This window comes from Penicillium coprophilum (genome assembly GCF_028826855.1).
Source record: "Penicillium coprophilum strain IBT 35676 chromosome Unknown utg000002l_segment0_segment1, whole genome shotgun sequence".
Lineage (NCBI taxonomy): Eukaryota > Fungi > Ascomycota > Eurotiomycetes > Eurotiales > Aspergillaceae > Penicillium > Penicillium coprophilum.
The window spans coordinates 968,399-988,092 of record NW_026622722.1 but is presented as its reverse complement, the minus strand read 5'-3'; the positions used below and the strand labels follow the sequence as shown (position 1 = coordinate 988,092).

At 49.4% G+C, this 19,694-nt stretch overlaps 9 protein-coding genes across 9 annotated transcripts; 3 read left to right on the top strand and 6 right to left on the bottom strand.

Moving 5' to 3' along the window:
* Positions 1–817: 817 nt before the first annotated feature.
* N7500_002429 (SET domain-containing protein) lies at positions 818–1,944 on the top strand (the record flags this gene model as incomplete). Its single annotated transcript, XM_056673575.1, has 2 exons — positions 818–1,630; positions 1,690–1,944. The coding sequence occupies 2 exons, from the start codon at positions 818–820 to the stop codon at positions 1,942–1,944; spliced, it is 1,068 nt and encodes a 355-aa protein (XP_056534100.1).
* Positions 1,945–2,229: 285 nt separating this feature from the next.
* On the bottom strand, positions 2,230–3,098 carry mog1 (Ran GTPase-binding protein MOG1; the record flags this gene model as incomplete). Its single annotated transcript, XM_056673574.1, has 2 exons — positions 2,230–2,905; positions 3,022–3,098. 2 exons carry the CDS (start codon positions 3,096–3,098, stop codon positions 2,230–2,232), a joined length of 753 nt encoding a protein of 250 aa, XP_056534099.1.
* A 485-nt stretch (positions 3,099–3,583) lies between these two features.
* Positions 3,584–5,402, bottom strand: N7500_002427 (NYN domain-containing protein; the record flags this gene model as incomplete). Its single annotated transcript, XM_056673573.1, has 2 exons — positions 3,584–4,204; positions 4,257–5,402. The coding sequence occupies 2 exons, from the start codon at positions 5,400–5,402 to the stop codon at positions 3,584–3,586; spliced, it is 1,767 nt and encodes a 588-aa protein (XP_056534098.1).
* An 832-nt stretch (positions 5,403–6,234) lies between these two features.
* N7500_002426 (heat shock 9/12 family protein) lies at positions 6,235–6,624 on the top strand (the record flags this gene model as incomplete). Its single annotated transcript, XM_056673572.1, has 3 exons — positions 6,235–6,268; positions 6,336–6,528; positions 6,582–6,624. 3 exons carry the CDS (start codon positions 6,235–6,237, stop codon positions 6,622–6,624), a joined length of 270 nt encoding a protein of 89 aa, XP_056534097.1.
* A 390-nt stretch (positions 6,625–7,014) lies between these two features.
* Positions 7,015–7,893, bottom strand: N7500_002425 (uncharacterized protein; the record flags this gene model as incomplete). The annotated part of the gene is made up of 1 exon (XM_056673571.1): positions 7,015–7,893. One exon carries the CDS (start codon positions 7,891–7,893, stop codon positions 7,015–7,017), a length of 879 nt encoding a protein of 292 aa, XP_056534096.1.
* Positions 7,894–8,067: 174 nt separating this feature from the next.
* cog6 (Golgi transport complex subunit COG6) lies at positions 8,068–10,380 on the top strand (the record flags this gene model as incomplete). The annotated part of the gene is made up of 2 exons (XM_056673570.1): positions 8,068–8,358; positions 8,425–10,380. 2 exons carry the CDS (start codon positions 8,068–8,070, stop codon positions 10,378–10,380), a joined length of 2,247 nt encoding a protein of 748 aa, XP_056534095.1.
* Positions 10,381–10,971: 591 nt separating this feature from the next.
* N7500_002423 (uncharacterized protein) lies at positions 10,972–13,648 on the bottom strand (the record flags this gene model as incomplete). Its single annotated transcript, XM_056673569.1, has 3 exons — positions 10,972–11,192; positions 11,290–13,510; positions 13,559–13,648. The coding sequence occupies 3 exons, from the start codon at positions 13,646–13,648 to the stop codon at positions 10,972–10,974; spliced, it is 2,532 nt and encodes an 843-aa protein (XP_056534094.1).
* Positions 13,649–14,351: 703 nt separating this feature from the next.
* Positions 14,352–15,892, bottom strand: mrsA (putative mitochondrial carrier protein; the record flags this gene model as incomplete). Its single annotated transcript, XM_056673568.1, has 8 exons — positions 15,813–15,892; positions 15,523–15,592; positions 15,431–15,466; positions 15,223–15,355; positions 15,079–15,171; positions 14,957–15,013; positions 14,459–14,903; positions 14,352–14,400 (listed from the first exon to the last, which is right to left on the bottom strand). Exons 1-8 carry the CDS (start codon positions 15,848–15,850, stop codon positions 14,352–14,354), a joined length of 921 nt encoding a protein of 306 aa, XP_056534093.1. The 5' UTR covers positions 15,851–15,892.
* Positions 15,893–17,310: 1,418 nt separating this feature from the next.
* Positions 17,311–19,035, bottom strand: N7500_002421 (uncharacterized protein; the record flags this gene model as incomplete). The annotated part of the gene is made up of 4 exons (XM_056673567.1): positions 17,311–17,339; positions 17,400–18,286; positions 18,341–18,866; positions 18,945–19,035. The coding sequence occupies 4 exons, from the start codon at positions 19,033–19,035 to the stop codon at positions 17,311–17,313; spliced, it is 1,533 nt and encodes a 510-aa protein (XP_056534092.1).
* Between the last annotated feature and the right edge of the window lie 659 nt (positions 19,036–19,694).

Genomic DNA, 19,694 nt, shown 5'->3' with positions numbered 1-19,694 from the left:
GGCTGGGACTTGTCGTCTTTCCACTAATGCTATCTTTATCTTGTTTATTTTGAATCTCTACCGCATATACGGCTTTCCGGCATGGTTCAATTCTGCGAGGACTGTGGGCATCTTCTTCCAGTATCATCAGCAGAGCAGATTTGTTGTGATCTATGTGGAACATCTACCAAAAGTGAGCGATAGGAGCAAATTTAGAAGATTCTGTTACTGACATTCTTTGAACCTCAGACACAATGCTTACTGACGTCCAAATATCTTCATCGACCAACTTCCCTTCGAGGCTTCGGACTAGACTTCTTTCTAAAACCCAGGTTGTCTCACAAAAGGAACTGGGTGACGGTCCCATAACGGAGGTGGAATGTCCTCAGTGCTCGAATCCCAAAGCGACCTGGACTGAAGCACAACTTCGAAGTGCCGACGAAGGAAGTACTATCTTTTATTGTTGCACAAAATGTAGACACAGGTATTTCAACCCCCTTCTTCATCGCCGACTTTCTCTGATGTCTGGACTTAGATGGCAAGAAAATAACTGAATCTTTGTGGGAAATCGACACTGATAGCTCGGCATATTACTCCCTGGCTTTCAATTATGCAGTCTGTAGAGTGGATCGATTAAGCTACTCCGCTAAAAATCAAGACCAGCCAATTAAATGAGCATTTCGACATTCATGTGGGACCCCAATCACTGGTATTCGCTTGGATAGCCTCACCTTACATTCCGGGAGGCGAATAGACCCACAAGCCCAGATTGGTTCCTTTCCAAAAAAAGAATTTGCTGAAACGTGAAGCCTTACCTAGACATACTCCCCAAAGCATCATGTCCCAAGTCGTATATATCACCACAGAAGCCTCAGACCGAATTCGCGTAGAAGAACCCATCCCGACACCCGATTGGATCCACCCGCACTTAATCGAAAGCAAAGACGCGGTCAAAGGTCGCCAATTTCGCGTCTCCGGTCCCATCCCCAAAGGCGCCTGTCTCCTCGTGGATCCCCCCTACGCAGTCATTCCCGTCGTCGACGAACCCGCCCACAATGACCATCTGATCTGCAGCAATCCCGTTTGTAATCGACCAGCGCCTCGCCACACTCGGACTTCATGTCCGAATTCCTGTATCCCGGATGTGGCGTGGTGCAGCAGCATATGCCGGGAGGCCGATAATCTTCGACATGACTTTGAATGCGCTTGGCTCAAACGGTATGCAGGGACAATTCGGTCTAAATGGGGTGAATATGATTTCGGCATGCTGTGGGTGATTCTTCGGCTGCTTGCTGCGCGACATTGCCAATTACATGAGCGGACGGCGGTTGATGTTGTTGGAAATTGGAAGCATGGCTGGAGTGGAATTCAATCGCTCTGTGGCTCTGAGGATACTTGGCCCCATGACAAGGTCCGGTCTTGGTCTACTCTTGTGAAGAAGTATCTTCGGAGCAGTCCGGCTCTTCCCCATGATATGAGTGCAGATCGTGTTCTTCATCTCATTTGTCAGGAAGAGGCAAACTCATTCGGGCTCTACCCACGAGAAACAGGTCATTTCCCTCCGCCAAACCCTCCTGTCGATAGAGGGGAGCAGTTTGCTGCTGCTGTTTATCCCACTGCGGCAATTGCTAATCATTCATGTTTGCCAAATGTGAGTGGGCATCTTCCCTGGGATCCGAATTTGTGAACGTAATGCTAAGCCTCCATAAGATGATCCATAAAGCCGACGACCAAGGCCGCATGGTCTTTACCGCCTCCCGCGACATTTTTCCGGGCGAGGAATGCTGCATCTCGTACTTCGACCTGACACAATATACGGATCTTACTTCGCGTCGTGAACACCTTCGAAAATCGTTCCGTTTCGTGTGCCAGTGTGAACGATGTGTTTCCGAAGAATCCGCGGACGAATCCACCGAATCCACCGAATCAACCGAATGGACTGCAATGCCAATGATGGACATGTGACAATCGCCGACTATAAAATGACTAGATCTATAGAACTTACTACATAGCATTATACCACAATACATCTTCTTATTAATTAGAGATTAACACACATTTGTGCCATCCTTTAAACATATGAGATATTGTAAGTCAACTGTTTATTTCTATCTATACGCCCCAAAGCGCAAATGGCACTTCCCTATATTTCAACCCAGCTATTACAGCCATATCCTCCCAGTAAAATCTCAATCCCGATTCCAATCCAGATCGACCATGTGTCATCCAGGTCCATTGAGGAAAATACGCTTAAACAAAGAGACTCCAGTCACAAATCTCCAATTTCCTAAGCAAAGCCCCGATAGTCTCCTCAGCAAGGACCTCCTCAAGAGACAAGCCCCTAGGATCCCCATTCTTATCAAACTCCTCATGAGGCACATTAAAGAAGACCAACAGATCCGTCTCCTGCGCCTCAAGCCTAACAAGCAAGAAATGGCACGTCAGCTTGGAAACCTGCGGCAAACCATTAGAATCGCCGTTCATCTGCGAACCAAGAACACCGGCATCTGCAACACCAGCAGCAGACCCTTCAGCAGATGCAGGGACGCGTCCAGCACCACTGCCACGCACCGGCGTCGTGAAGGAGACAACGCCGCGATACGCCTTGATAGCGGAAGCGGGGGTAGGCGAGGACGAAGCAAGCTGGACTTCGACGCGCGTGGGAGACGTGATCACCTGCATGGTGTCGCCTTCATCGCAGAGATCGTGCAGGTGGTACAGGGCTGCGGCTTGGTCGACTGTCTCTGCGGTTGCGGGTGCTGCGCTGCCGCTACCTGGGGCTGCAGTGGGTTGCTGGTGGCTGAGCGTGGCGAAGGTGTTTAGCGCTTCAGCCTGTGGGACGCGCTGGTTGATTTCGATGATGAGGTTGGAGAGGGTGGTGGGTGAGAGCCATAGCTCTTGGTGGTCGGGGACCTCGCGGAGGGTGCTGTGATTTGGTGTTAGTTGGGAGGTCTGTTTGATAGGGGTATTCTGGGATGAGATGAGGAATGTATTGATGTAATAAAATGGAAATTTGATGCATAGGAAGTGTTGTATACTGACCTCGAATCAATCCAACCTTGTGGCACAACGCCTCGAATGGCTCCGCCGAAGAACTCTTGCTCGGTGAATTGAGACATGATGCAATTGATATTGGTGTAAGACGGAGGGGTTTGAAATTTTTTTTTTTTCCTCTCGTTATTCTTTTTGAAAGGATGTTCTGCTGATTGTGCAAGAGCAGTTTCAAATCCAAATTCTTCACGATAGATTGCGGATTTTTTTTCCCGGTCCCCTTTTTTGCTTGGGGATCAACGACGCAGAAGAAGGCAAGCAATATTGGAGAGATTCACAGGTTAACAGAGATTATATAGTTCCAGAATAGAGAATCCCTCTAGGTAGACGTGAGGCAACGGTGCGGGCGGGTGTTTTCCGCCCAATGACGTTTGGCGGTTTGGCGGTTTGGTTTGGCGGGGTGTTGACTCAATATCCTACGAAACTACATGAAACGACTTTAGAGCCAGAGGTATACGGGCTTTGAGTCATGATAAATAACAAAAAGATATCCTGTATTCATTCTTGAAAGGCCGAGTAAATCTCCGTCATTTCAGCGCAGAGGCTTCGCCATTTACTCAAACAGTTCCTCCACGTACCGGTCCAGCTCGACCAGCTTGAAGCAGGCTCCCCACTGAGTCCGAAATTCCTTCTTCCGGTATGCATAGCTAGTGCCCTGCGAGAAACTCACAAGTTCAACATTCCAGCCGCGCTGGAGCGCGCGCTCGACCATCCTCATGAATCCATCGGAGAACTCGGCCACTGCCGCATCCCCCGTCGCCAAAACAATCGTCGCAGCTTTCTCTGTATCCAAAAGGCTCTCCAGGATCTTCAGGTGCAGAATTTCGTCCACACCTTGCTCAACCCATCGCTCCTCAGAGGCGGCGACCGTTTCAGGACCGCTAGATACCCCCTGAGAATTGTAGCCATAATTTTTCCTAGACTTGCTATTGTGACGGGGTGTGACGGTCTTCACCTTGTGCACACGTTCAAGGATATTAACTTCGTAACCTAGCCTCTCGGCTTCATCGACGGAGGGAAGACGATCTGAGCCGACCAAGACTCTCTTGGCGGCTCGGCGGCCGCGTTCCATGATTAATGCGAGATTAGCGAAGGACATATGGACACGACGAATGCGGGTTGAGAGAGGAATATTTCGTGAGGTTTTCACCGAATCGTGAAATCCGACCATGATCTGAGATGCATTAGTTTGAGAAAAGTTGAATAGAGGATGAACAAAAACATACATTTGACATGTCAACAAAGACATGGATAGGACGTGAGCCAATACTATCATCGGGGGGATGATCTAAAGCTAGCCCCACTTGAGACACAATTTTGGCGTACGCAGGGAAGTGGCCGAGGAGTCTGGTCATCAAGGTAACTCTTCGGTCCGCGGCCGATTGGTGTAGGGTAGACCGCACATGGGTACCGCCAGAAGCAAATTCTCGGATGGCGTTGGCATTCAGTATCCAGTCAGTATCGTCAAACGACGATGGCGGGGTATCATAAGGGTGAGTCTTCGTTCCAGGCACATGGACTTGAGATGGGACAAATGAAATAGCCACGGGTTTCTCGGAAATGTGATGATCAAACACGATACTCGTGTCCGAGTCTAGCCCGGCGCTTTCTTCAGAAGTAATTGGATGATTGCGCGTGCTCTTTCGGAGATTTTTCCTGCGAGACCGAGGCTTGGATTTTATGGGAGTATCACTTGGATCACCAAGCCTAGGTTTAAGAATCGTCACAGGAGGGCTTTGTGGACCACGAACACCAAATTTCACATTGTCACTCGTTCCAGAAGGCTCATGGTCTGAGGTCCGTTTCAGAATAGTGAACGATTGACCCTCAAAGTCGATAGGAATATCTCTAGCGTGCACATTTGAACAAGAAGAATGGGAGAAGTAGCCAGTGCTGGTATCCTTGCGGACCTGAGGAATTGGCTCATTGATGATGCGAGAGGTGTTGAATGAGGCGGAAACGGATGTTTCAATCCCATATAGGCCAGAGAATGAGCCCTTTTCGGCAAACCCTTCCGCTGAGTTAGAGGGCAATACTTGAAGCGAGGACTGAGCCTTTTCAAGCTCAGACTTGGTGGTATTTGTAGTCTCTACTGTTGGTGTGACGCTCGCGGGAGCAGGGCTTCCGTTGAATAGCTCCCAAAGAGAACCAAAGTCACCAAGTTTCGGGTTACTTCGTTGAGGGATAAAATCCATGCGCCTACCATCAGTGGTGTAGCGGGGGTCATCGTTGGCTTGTTCACCAATCAAAGGGATTGTAGCTTCATTGTGGCGACTAGGTCTCGCAGTGCAGCCCTCGATGGGCGACCGTAGTAGGTCATGCACTGGAGTAAAGTCCCAGTTTGAAGAAACAGGGGGATCTGACGTGTGCATTGATGACTAGATAAGATAGATGTAAAGGCCGTGTAACGGGTTCGTGCGTTGAAGTTTAGATGATAGCAAATGAAGGAACGATAAATTCAAACGTATTGTCACCAATATAACGATCTGGTTGATAGTCACGGAGTGTGAGAAGACAATTCATGAAAAAGGACAAATCTGGTCCACATAGTGAGTCAGAACGAAAGGATGAGGGGTGAAAGCAAACAAGTTGATGGACGACTACAATTGATGCCCGAGTAGGGTGACGGAGGCGGTGAGCCATTCTGCCATGCATCGCTGACCGCCTGGTACTGTTTGTTCTCAATTAGGCTTAGCGACCAAACATGTATGGATTGTGCTACATCATGTGACTTTAGGCATGTAATCAAAAGAGATATCATGTGACTTGGCTGAAGGTGCTGTGCTCATGATGTCATCACCAGAGAACCCAAGCCTGGAAAGATCGAGCGAATTGATTACCATTGGGTGCCACAGCCTGTACGCAGTGAAAGGTCATCAGTAGCCACCAGGAACTACACTGATTGGAGGAACCGTAATCAAATTGGGAAATTGTGGCTAGTCCGGGGTCCCGACCTTGGAAATAGATCTGTATACATATTGCCTAGGTTGTAGTTGGCATCCATTGTGAATAAAGTAAGTCAATCACGACAACAAACGACGTCATGCCTGCGCCCATTCTGTGCTTGCAAGTCAAACAAATCTATATTAACCCCTCTATTTCCATTTCCTTGCCTCTAGCCATTCTTCTTTCATCAACATCTACTACAATCAAACCACACAGTTGACTTCTACTCCAACCACCAACTTCCAATAAATCTTCATCATGTCTGATATCGGTCGCAAGGATTTCAGCACCAGTATGTGACACTCTTTACCTTCCTCTCAGTATAACAAGACATCGTTACTGACTACTTCTTCCTACAGAGGCCAAGGAGGAGCTCACTCCCGACTCCACCAAGTCCACCCAGGACAAGGTCAAGGAGACTGTCACCGATACCACTGACCGTGCTAGCCGTGGCTTGCAGACCGACGATAGCAAGGGCCTTGGTCAGGAGGCCTTTGACAAGACCCAGCGTGCTAGTGATAACCACGGCCATGGCGGTGCCAGCGGCTCTATGTAAGTTACTCCGTTCCTGCAACCAAAGTGTCCGATTCTAACCGTGCTTTCAGTGGTGACAAGGTCAAGGGTGCTCTCGGCCTCGGCGGCAACTAAGATGGGCTCCCTTACGCGAGTGAACCATTATTTTGATCGTTCCGTAACTTCGCGGACAGCGCTACACTCAGGACTCACGATACCATGATACCAATTACGTTTTTCAAATAGCCAGAGGAATTACTCTGTGATCAATTACATTTAAGTGGAAGAATTCTCATTCGTGACGTAGACCAAATATTATGAAAGCAAAGTAGCTCAACAGAAAAGTCTGTAACAACTGTAACAAGAAGGTCAAGGCTAATGTATAGCTTAAGAATCTGTTCAAGTGACTTTGGACCCTGAAAGTATTTTGAAAATGTTGACTGTCCCTAAGAGAGCTAAATAAATCGATTGCAAGCGAAAGCCAACCACTGACATTAGTCTCTCTGTGTGCTATAGGATGTGGCATTAGTATTGCTCATCTATACTGCCGACTATTGAGTCTCGTTGTCGCTTGAGTTGGCCAAGCTCGCGCTCTAATTCTTTGTATTTTGTCCATGCTCCTGGTGTGTCCTTAGGAAGATCATGATATGCCCTCACACGACCTTGCAGCGCCTTGACCGTCTCCCGCATCTTGATAACATTCTCTTCCTCCGCCATCAGCTCCTCAATAGTTGGCCCCCGGGGCTGGACTTTTTCAAGTGATGCAATGCGATCTTGGTACTCCCCGGCCTTGATCGCAAGTGCTTTCGTGCCGCGTATCCACTCCGATGTCAAGCTTTGTATATCAGAAGGTGTCTCATATGCCACATCGGTCTTTAATTCCTCAAGTTCCGCCTGTAACCGCGCCAACTCTCGCTGGAGATACAGATGCAAGGTGTCGACTTTTGCAATCTGTTCCTGGGCCTCGAATTCCTCCACCGTGAGCTCCACAATGGACTGTCCCAGATCCCCCGGGCTCGGGTTCAAGGTGTTACCCAGAGCTACGGTGGAGTCGGCGAGGTCTTCTAGATCGCGTCGTCCTGTATCATCCAAACACATCTCGACTTCATCAAGGAGTTGATTCTTCTGTTGCTCGTGGGGATCTTGGCGTTCGAACTCTTCCCGTATTTTGTATGCTTGAACAGCCTCTTCCAGCGCTCGTTGTTGTAAAGCGGCTTCTTCATCTGCAGCATCATTGGCTGCAGCTAGGGCCAGGAGGACGGGGAGTGTATCTTCATTGCGCTCAAACTTGGGGACCGGTTTGGGCGCATATTGTCGATTGAGCCAGGAGTTCACGTACGCCCAATCTTTAGCTTGGATAGCAGCCTGGCGGGCCTTAGCCGGCGAAACGAGTGGACTATCCATGGATTCAGGTAGCAATGCAATTCTAGAAATGAATGAATTGAGACAGATTAGTAGGAAGGAAACAAATAGGGTAATATGTTGACGATAAGATACGGAAAAGGCGGTCGATGCGCCAAGTACGCGGCTGTCCTCTACTTCCCCCCGCCGACACGCCGCTGAGTTGTTCAAACAACAATGACCAGCTACTTTCCACCAAGTGGCAGCGCCAGTAATGGTGCCAATACACCCACCGTATCGTCTCCAATGTCCCCCCAAACGCAGCGCCCGACCGCACTCACCAATCGGCTGATAACAGTCCTATCGGCGTCGTATGCGGACTCGGACATTCGGGACTCCCTTGAGACTTTAAGCTTGAGGGACATTCACAACACTGCGGAAACACGCCGGCAACTACGACTAGATGTGCAAAAAGAAGTTGTTGATTGCAATGCGGAGATTGTGAAGGACTTCGGGAAAGTGGCAGAGGTGAGACTCCTATTGCTCCTTTAGAGATTCAGAACTAGAATCCTAATTCTTCAATGGCAATAACAGCAATTGAGGCGAATCGGAACAGTTGTCTCGACACTGAATCAGACATGCGATGATATGCGCAAACGAATCAACCTCGCAAAGCAGGACACAACGCCGGTACTCGAGGAGGCCAGCGCCCTGATAACACAGAAGAAAGAGACTGAGACCAAACAACAGCTATTAGAAGCCTTTTCGAAGCATTTCCTGGTTCCAGAAGAGGATATATTAGCCTTGACATCTGCCGAGGAGCCCGTTGACGAGCGGTTCTTTGACGTGCTAGCCCGTGTCAAGCAAGTGCACCACGATTGCGAAGTCTTGCTCGGCGGCGAGAATCAGCGACTGGGCCTGGAGGTGATGGAATTGAGCACCCGGAACCTCAATTTAGCATATCAGAAACTTTACCGATGGGTCCAGAAAGAATTCAGGTCCCTGAATCTAGAGGACCCTCGCATCAGCAGTTCGATCCGCCGCGCTCTACGGGTGCTAGCAGAACGCCCGAGTCTATTCCACAACTGTTTGGATTTCTTTGCAGAGGCACGAGACTATGTGCTGTCCGATGCTTTCCACTATGCACTGACTGACGCCGTTTCCGGGGCCAATGGGCCCGGCACCGGTGATCGCACTGTCAAACCAATTGAGTTCTCAGCGCATGACCCACTTCGGTATATCGGCGACATGCTTGCGTGGGTGCACTCGACAACTGTATCAGAACGAGAAGCTCTCGAGTCATTGTTTGTCGATGATGGAGACGAACTCGCTCGGGGGATCCAAGCCGGCCTGAATAGTGAGCCCTGGTCGCGCATCGATGAGGACCAAGAAGTTACCTTTGATGGCCAAAAGGCACTTAACGACTTGGTCAATCGCGACCTTACTGGAGTGGCTCGGTCACTGCGGCAAAGAATTGAGCTCGTCATTCAGAGTCATGATGACCCTGTTACTTGCTACAAGGTGGTTAACCTGTTGTCTTTCTACTGCACAACCTTCACCAAACTAGTGGGCGCACAATCACACTTGGTGGACCTGATCAAGAGCCTGGAAAAATTCACTCTGGGCCACTTTGAGACTTTAATGCGCGACCAAATCAGCGTCTTAGCGGGCGACAATATTGCCCTGACTCCACCAGATGACCTGTCGCCCCCACAGTTCTTGTTAGATGCATTGGAAGACTTGGAATTACTGATGAAGACCTATGATTCTTCCGTCGGATCAGAAGATTCATCTCTAGATGCAAACAACGAGAACCCATTCACTTCTGTTCTCCGGGCCGCCTTCGATCCATTCTTGACACTGGCCCGGTCCTCCTCCGATGAACTCCAAACTACCACAGCGCAGTCCATATACCGCACCAACATTCTCCTTGCAGCCCGCGCAGCTGTGTCGCCATTCCCCTTTGCCAGCTCTACACACGTCCCTCCCATTTCTGCGGCCCTATCAACCCTACGTAGCGATCTTCTCGACGCCCAACACCAATTCCTCCTCGAGACTTCTGGTCTCCAAACGCTATTGGAGGCACTGGAACCTTTCTCCGACTCCGTAGAACACAAAACCGAAAACCCAGACCAGCAGAAACCTCATCTAGCTGACCTAGCCAATTTCCCCGCCTTCCAACCGGAGTCCTTGATTACATCCAGCCAACAACTCGATGACTTCCTCCCATCTGCGCTTATGGACGCAACCGATAACCTGAAGCGTGTACAAAGCCTTTCCCTTATTCAGAGCGTTACCGAGGATGCAGTTGAGGCATTCTGCCGTGATTTCGAGTTCGTTGAAGGCATGATCATTGCCGCCGACGAGGCGCGAGGAACTGTGAATGTGGCCACTAAACCTGGAGGCAGTATCAGTGGTCAGAGTGGTAAATCTGACGGCACAGAAGCGAGCCAGAAGGATGAAGAGGCCGAAGAGCACAAGGTGGAACAATGGAGTTTGAGATCATTGTTCCCTCGAACGACAGGGGAGATTCGAGTGTTGTTGAGTTGATACTAGTATATCTCCTGTAAAACTGCAGGGCTGCATATGTCAGTCATGTACTCTTATATACACCGTGAAAACATACAAATCTGCTATATCAGGCAAATTGAATTTCTGGGCACTTTTAACTAGCTTCTGCTAGAGATATCTGGGACTCGGGATCTTACTGGAACGCAGATGTTTGCCTCGTGTCTCGTTTGCAAGTATCTCAACAGCCTCTCGCCTTTGGTTGAGCCATAATTTGTGTCCATCTTCAACATCTTCAACAAGCAAGCCCGGCATTTGGTTTAGTTCAGTGTAATCGTATTGACTGGGTATTCGAAATCGACTAAAATGCAGATCTGACACATTTGGTCATCTGCAAGGTTAGATCTATCCAGCTAATAGGCTCAGACATAGCATTGAAGCTGACAGGAAGAGGTATATGCCGAACAGTCAATGAACACGATTTTAAAGAGCAAAGAAAAGAATCAGTTTTCCATTTCTATAATTGTATCGAACATACAACCTCCTCATACACGAGGAGAGGAGAACTCTAGAGGCAACCAAATAGAGACACAGCAGAACCAAAAAAGTTCCACGAGTGTCTCCAAATCTACTCTATCCGCCTCGTTCACCAAATTCTCGAGCCCAATCTTCATATTTCTTCAGTCCATCGGGGGATACACTAGGTCTGATGGAACACAAACTTGCCTCAAAGTCCTGGAATATAATGGGGCGGATCTGGTCCATGGGTGTGTGTAAGAGGGCCTCGCCCAGATTACGTAGAGGGCCCATGGCCGCATCTTTGGCGAGAGCTGTTATGTCTGAGCCGGAGAAGCCTAGGAATTGTCAGTTAGCAAGACAATCTATTTTTCCTCCCTTTTTTTCCCTCTCTTTTTAAAGAAGAGGGAAGACAGTTGAGGAAGAGCAACGTACCTTCTGTCACCTGTACCAGAGCCTGGATATCAGTATCGCTTAGCTCGTGGTGCTGGTGACTGAGAAGCTTGCGTATCTGCTGCTCGCGGACATGGTGCTCTGGCAAGGGGATGTACTGGCGACGGACGAAGCGGCGACGTGCAGCCTCGTCGATATCCCAAGGCATATTGGTCGCAGCTAAGACGAGTACACGACTAGCATCGCCCTCTTTCTTTTCGCGACTTGATTGTTCGCGGCCGGCAGCTGCCCGCTGGAGGTCAGACCATTGAACCAGGAATTCGGTCTTAGAGCGACGGGAGGCCTCGTGTTCTGAGCCGGATGATCGGGCAGAAAGGAGGGAGTCGATCTCATCGACGAAGATGATGGATGGAGCGAGGGCTTTAGCAAGCCCGAAGAGAGCCCGCACAAGCTTCTCGCTTTCGCCGTGCCATTTGGACGTTAGGCTCGATGCGGAGATGGAAAAAAAGGTTGACCTTGATTCTGTGGCTACTGCTCGTGCAAGCATGGTTTTGCCTGTGCCTGGAGGGCCAAAGAGGAGCATTCCGCGAGCTGGCTCGCGAAGACCGGAGAATAGGTCTGGACGAAGGAATGGATAGACTACTGCTTCTTTGAGGGCCTTTTTGGCTCCTTCTAAGCCTGCTATGTCATCCCAGTGTACTTCGTCACCGCGTACTACGATGTCATTCAGGATTTGCTTTGCCGACTGGGGATCCACGCCCCTGGGCAATTTTTCCATGATCTTCAAGAGTTCACTGTCTTCTTCCTCATCTTCGTCACCTGTCTCACTTGCTGTGGTCCGCTGATCTGAAGACTCATGATCGCTTGACAGTGGTGTCTCTCGCTGTTGGACTGGTAGCTGCTGGGCTGGTGGGGCTTTGCGCCGTATTGGACTATCGTTGTGCGCTTGAGATATAGCCAGCCGGCCCACACCGCGATGAAAGTCGTCACCGCTCGCGGATGATGGAGAACCGCGGGCACTTTCCCCAATATTGGGAGGTCTAGGTGCAGATTTTGTCCGCGGCATATCATTGGAGGAATTTGCTTCGCGGCCAAGCCGAGGTGTCAGAGTCCTAGAAGTATTCGAAGAATTCTCGGACTTGGTGTTTTGCATTGGATGGCTAGTGGGTTCATGGGAAGTTCGCAAGGCCACAGGTTTGGGTTTGATGGATGGTTTAGGTGTCGTGAAGTCATCCGGGTTCGGCATGGACATTGGATGGGACTGTTGTATTTTAGGGCTGTCAGGTGGAGGTCGAGGCGCCCGCGGCGGCAGTGGACTACGTGACTGAGTAGACGATCTGGGAGACTGGGTGGACGGTCTGGGAGACTGAGTAGACGGTCTGGGTGAGGATCTTTTCGGGGACGAACGAGGAGGCTCTCGCAAATGGGCAGCAGGACTTGGGTCCCCGGTTAGGCGGTCTCGAGAAGTGCGGGTTCTCGCTTGTCGAGACTCATCCCTAGAACTGGGTCTTGGTTCTAACTCTCGGCGATGAGTGAGATCATGGGCAGCAGCGCTCTGCCGGGATGAGACCAGGGCCGCATCGCTAACAGGCTTTTCACCCGAGGCGGGACGATAGATGCTACCCCATGCTAGGCCCGCAGCCGTGGAGGCAGCAGGCCTCAAATCCTTTTTCTTTGATGCTATCTTAATTTTCTTCGCATTCTTCTTGGCATCGCTGCTGCGCAGAGTTGTCAGCATGGGTTTCCGGCGATCGGGACTGGATCCACGCGACTTCGTCCTGTCCGAAGAGTTCGAGTCCACACGGAGTGCAGGTGTACCAGCCGCTGATGGGGTCGCAGGACCAGCATCGTCAGAACCAGGTGGCGACTCATGGCTTTGTTTCGTCGACAGCGCAGGGCGGCCGGGTATGGCGGCTGGTTTGGAAAGGTCGGTGTAGCCCACAGCAGGAATTGTTCCATCACCAATCCAGCCTGGAGTGTTGGAAGGCGATGGCGACGACATGCTGGGGACAGACTTGCCCTTGACGAGGGTAGCCTTCTCTTTACTGCCATTTGCCTCTGCGGATTCTTTCCTGCTTGCTTGGAGAGCGCTCAGTAGATCGACCCGTTCTCGGCATTGAATCTCTAGCGCCCGGATGGAGTCCTGTAGGGCTCTCTCTGTTTCGGATTTCGGGGTATAGTTCGGCGTTACACGGCGGGCATTGTGATGGTAGATTGTCTCGAGGGCAGATCTCCAGGACCGCAATGCTTCCTCTTCATTGTTCTAAGATAGTTAGCTTCGGGGACCGGGTATCGGGACTAGTAGATTTACTTGACCCTCAAAGTACACGGCAGTGGAGCATGCGAGATAGCAATCGTCGTACGTCTTCTGTAAGGAAGACGCAGGCCGTGGGCGCATCATTGAGAATAATCAGGCCCGCCTGGATCCATTTCACGACAAGTTGGCGGAGTTGGTGAAGGCGATGATCTCCCGCAGGTGAGGGGGGAGGATTTTTCGCGTGACGTCGTCGTTTCGGGGAATTACTGCATGCGGTCATGGAACTATGTAAGGTTGTATTGGTTTGATAGTCAATTAAAATGGTCATCTCTAACATTCCTCACGTCTATAGGTACATGCAAGATACTAGAAAAAAAAACATAAGTTATAGTGATGCCACAGAGAACCCAGCCCTTCCAAAGAAACCAAATATAAAAACACAAGGTTTTTTCCAACGCCGGTCACAGTATAGGACACATCGAATGGAGAGCATCGAAGAATCCAGAAAGGAAAAGAAAAAGCACCAAATTTAATCTCCCAAGTCGAAAATGGCTGTGTCCCGTTCTTCCAAAACTATACATTGCCGTAAACGCTTCTCATAAAAAGCCCTAAACATGCAAGAAGATCGAAACTCAGGCTCTAGCCCGAGATGCGCCACAAGGAGGGTTGCTGGGTTCCGGCCAGCAACCCTAAATCCAGGACATATTGTAAACGAACAGACCCATGTCACCCCAAGAGATCAAAGAAAGATTATATGGTGCCCACACAAACGTGGTATATCGAACAAGTAGCAGGTCCATCGGGAATGGTAGAAGGGACCCATGGCAGCCGGACCAAGTTAGTGCTTTTAGTCGAGGTGCTTCTTGAAGTATGCCTTAGCCATCTCATAGGATGTCCTGGGAAGGAAGTCAGTAGATATCCAAACGTTGAACTGAGTCTCATAATGGGACGTACCAGCAAATTGCAGTGCTCGGCATAGTGGAAATGATACGAGGGCGCATGCCACGCAGGAAGCCAGACCAGCCAAACCGGCGCTTGATGATGGCAGCGGCGTTAAATAGACCCTTAGCAGATCGCACCTCCTCGCTCTCTGCGAGGCCACGGGTCTGGAGGAGCGTCTTTACGACGTCAAGGGGAGTGGTAATACCAGCTGCGAAGGCACCGGCCAGGCCACCTGCGATGCAGTGGGTGAATGGGTCGTAATCACCCTTGGGGTTCATGACCTTCGAGATCGATTCGTAGGCAACGAATTGAGTGGCCGTGAAGGGCACGGTCATGCAAAGTGTGGTAGGGTAGGAGACATAGAAGGCCTGGAGACCTTCGGTGCGGTAGACAGTCTTGGCACATTGCGCCAGGGTCTTGTGGACTGAGCCGTGAACCTGCATACGCTGCTTCATAACTGAAGAACAAGTTAGCTAGGTGTAATTTACTACACTGTACGGGGTCACTTACCATCGAATGGGTTCATCAGCGCATCACTGGCAATGGTAGCGGCCGCTCCACTCATAGCTGCACGACATTCACGTCAGTTGTTGCACAAAAAATCGATTCAAAAGTTGGCCCGAGTAACATACCGGCAGCCAAGGGGTGATGTCCATCATCGACATTACCGCCAGCCATATCCTTAACGATCTCATATGTACCGAAGTAAACAGCGTGTGCGGGACCTAGCGCGAATCAGTGTTGAGTCTTTTAACCCATGATCACAATATACACACCTGCGCCGACAATCACACTCGAAACTCCCTTCCATAGTGTCCGCCAGCCCTCGACTCGATAGATTGTAGAGACCGCGTTGGTCAATCCCGTGTAAAGACCGCCAGCTGAAGGGGTCAAGATTTGCATGCGAGTCTAACAAAACCCACAAAGTCAGCACTCAATCCTTTTTTCCCCGTTCCAATGCCTTCAATCAGGAATCAAGCTTACCTTGAGCAAGTCAACAGGGTACATCACCGAATGTTCCTTTTATCCGATCAGCCAAAAATCCCCACCCACACCCCCTAACCATACAAACATACCGCTATCCCCGCGAAAGCACCAGCTAGCATATTCCGGCCAAGGCCATAGTTGGAAGGAAGGGCTTCATAGCTAGAACAGGGTGTATTGATTAGCTTAGGCCACACAATTCCCGCAAAGCGACAGGGCAAAAAAAGTCAGCATGCTCAACAGGGACAATCAAGCACTAGCTGAATCAGATCATATCGCCAGAAAAAAAGACTTGGTTGTCCCTGTGCTCATTCCAGCTTCCAGCGTTCCCGATGGCCGATTGTTTTGGGAGGGAAAAAAAATCCATCGGAGAGCGACATACTCGAATTCCTGCCCGGAGATCTGATCGGAAGCCGCCATGGAGCTTCCGCTAGCTCAAGGCGCAGCTGTAGCAGATGAAGATTTCGTGCGGAGAGGAAGGGAGGTGGTTGCTTGCGGAGGTGGAAGAATGGAAAAGTGAAGATGAGATAAACGGGGACTGGATTGTCCGTGGAGATCCCGAGGAACACAGGGACAATGCCAACAGAAACAGAATTCCAACAAAGTGCAAGAATTGAAGCAATGAATGATGAGATCTTTTTTCTTTTTTTCGTTTTTCTTTTCGAGTGGAATAATCGGAGAGAAAAGTAATTGGAAATCTGGGAATTTGGACTCAAAAAGTAGGAAAAAGACGCTAGGGGAATTATTCACGGACTTATCCTGGGCTATTAACTGCATTATTCTCTTAAATCATTTTCTACTCCATACTACTATCTTGATTCTCCTTGCCTATTATAGTAGCCCTGGAGAATATGTGCCTACAATATATGTCCATCTATATTCAGGATCGGGGGGCCATCTAAGCCTCGGAACTTTCATAAATATCCCATGTCAAGACTTTGGCTACTTAAAGTAACTCCGAGACTTCCGATGACGGACTGATCCCAGGTTTTATGCAAAGTACTCTACTGGTACCTTCATAGTACAGCAACCACGGTACAGGTACATGACCGGTACTAAAATTTATCAATCTGATAAGAAACTCTCTGACAAGCCATCTGTTCGCCCTTGACCACATTTCGCCTAACTCATAGTGGAGCTTCGACTTCGAGAAGGATTTTATTTTCTAGCTTTGTATGCTTGACGCATAGTATATTGTTGTATATTGTATATTGTACCGAGTATATTGGACATATTACCCCCGATATCTATTCATTATTAATCTTGTCTTTTCAACTTGGCATCGATGTAGAAAACGAACACGCGACTTGGTAATGGGAGAAGCCGAGGCCCGAGTGGACTGTAAGCCACTAACTTAACTCATCTAGTCTATATTGGTTCTGATTCTGTCGGGTGCCCACCCCCTGGTTTCGAAGGGAAAACTTTCACGCTCCATAAATCTTAACGCCACTACTCGTATGCTCGAAGAGATGCGTTGGATGGAAGAATTTCCCTGGTAGATGTCTGGTATAACAGCTCCAACAATAATGATTTCTGTAAGAAAAAGACCGCTACGCCTAAACTCAAGGCAATGGAGAAAGAGAAGACAGAGAGAACAGAGTCTGTGAAAACACCCAAGAAAAAGCCCTCATCGAATGAGGATACATGCATGTAATTTGAGGAAGCGGGAAACGAAATAGGTCCATTACAGCCCTAGGGATGGATGCATGGTGACCGTTGCTGCTGCAAACCCACTGCAAGACAACTTAAGGGCAAAGGGGTCAAGCGGTGGAGGGAAAGGGGGAAAAAAAAAGTATGCTGAAACTTCTGATAAAGAAATAGATGTCGTTCAGGTCGTCAAAATCTCCGTAGTCTATAGCAGTGCGGAGGTTAAAGTGGTTTTACCAATCAATGTTAAACGACCACTCTCCTAGAAGACACGTGTTAGCGATGTAGTGAAAGTGAAAGCACAGCTAATGTTCCCACTTACCATTCTTCAAGTTCTCAGCAGTATCGCTTAATAAGATCACCCGGCGCTTGTTGCAATAAGCAGTTTTATCCAGGATATCGACTTTCAGTTCTGCTAAATCGGCAACTGGCTTCTCGAACATCTCACTGAGACTCTCAACAGCCATCTCCAGATCCTTCTGATTATCCTCGAATATCTCAGTCAGGTTATTGCGAGCAAGGTAAAATGCAAAGGCATAGGTCCACTTCAAGGTCTGGCGGCACTGCTGCAGGGCCTGCGACGCGGTATCTAGGAACTGCACCTCAATCCAGGACAGACCAGACTGCGACTGAAGGCTGGTCATCTTCTTTTCGGTCTTCAGGTACAGGTCCTTGTCGAGCTTGGCAGACTGCTCATGGTTCGCATACCGATTATAGTAATGCAGGTAGCGCTCCAAGGAGGAACGTGATTTGGCTTGAGCACTGCGAGCGTCTGCGCCTGACTTTTCTTCGTACCGGTTGCAGTTATACCAGCTCGTGCCATGCTCGGACCAGAGACCCATGCACATCCAGCAGAACTCGTACTTGCACTTACGGCAAGTCATGTGGTTACAGCCTCCATTCTTCTCAATCGTCGAATTACACTTAGTGCACTCTTTGGTGTTTGCTGAGATCCAGTTGGCTGTCTCAGAGTCATCTTCACATTTCTGTAGCCACATTTTGACCAGCGTGCATGGAGCGGGCTGGTGGTCGCTGAGGGAACAACCAAAGCAGAACTCATGCTTACAAAAACATCGCACAGTTGGAACTATGCGACGGAGATCACGGTTCTTTACCCCGCAGTCAATGGCATATTGGCAATTTGGTGCTGGACACCATTTGAGGTTTTCTTTATCGTCAACGTAGGTCCGAGTGAGAAGTTCGCGGTATCTGTATGTGTTAGCTCTTCCGCCTGGAGGCCTCAAAAAAAAAAAAAACACCCACCTTCCTTGAAGGTCCTTTGTCACAAGCAAATCCAAAGACTTGGAGTCCACGATGCGATTGCAGCCATCACCTGGACACTGAATTCGGGCAGCCTCTCCTTCCTCCTTGATTTTCTGCCCCAGGTAGTGCCGATAGCAGTCGACGCAATATCGGTGACCACAACGCATGGCATACGTCTCGAGGTCGTCACGGTCCTCGCAGCAAATGTCACACATAAATCCTGGGACGATCTCAGTCTTTGCGGTCCCCTCGAAATTCGACCCAAGACCAGCCTCCTCTAGCGTTTCCTCGGGGTGCTCCATATAAGACTCAATCAACTTTTCCTTGTTCCACCGGCCGAACCGCAACAAGATCGCCACCGACTCAGGTGGTAGCCCAAGGATGGCGCAAACCTCGTTGACCTGACCAAGCTGTTCTTGATCGATATCGTGAGGATCGAGAACCTTGTATTCGACTTCGTATGGCTTCTTTTTATGTTTAATAAGGTCTTTATCGTCCGAAAACCCGGCGTCGAGATCATCGAAATCTACTCCCAGGCACAGCTTGTTAGTTCCCAGAATCAAGATACAGACACACAAAAGTCAAAGATCGGAGGGACACATACCTTCACCTAAGCTCTCGTCATCAGATCCCTGGGTACCTAAAAAATCATCCTGGCTAGAGACGTCGCTCATGAACTCATCGTCAGAGTCCATGCTGGTGGTAGTGGGTGTGGATAACCGCTTTTTCGGGCCGGAACTGATGGGACTTTCTTCTGTGTTTTCTGTTGCGGTGGCTGTTGACTGGAAGTGGGAGGTAGAAGTGGCTTTCCGATCGCCGTGGGCGGCTTTTGGCAGTGGCTCGTCCGCAATCGCCTCAGCCGCCTTTCTCTTTCGCGTTATGGGAGGCGTGATGAATGTAGCGGCAAAAAATGCCGACAAGGGATGTTCTCAGGAGCCACACGTCACTGGGTAAAACCTGTGACGGAGGGGAGTGGGGAAGCGTAAGATCTCCAAGGCCCCGAAGGCGGCTCGAACCGGCCTGCGAGTAACTTATTTCGGGACGAATTTCGGGATATTTTTTTGTATTTGCAATTTTACGTAGGTAGAAAAAGATATATTGTTCAAAACATCAGCTGATGTACATTTCAAAGTACCTCTTTCAGGCTATTGACTCAGATATGAATCATTTTTAGATTGGCGCTCGTTAGCTTGGCCCTAGTCTCATTTGCCTAAGTAAACTGTAGGCTACCATCCACGACCTCAGAACATTGGGCTTTCAGCCTTTCAAAGAATAGAGGGCTTGCCTATAGCTGGCTCTAATATCAAGGTTTAAAACGTTTCTAGGGCTTTAAGATATATTAAGGAGTTAATAA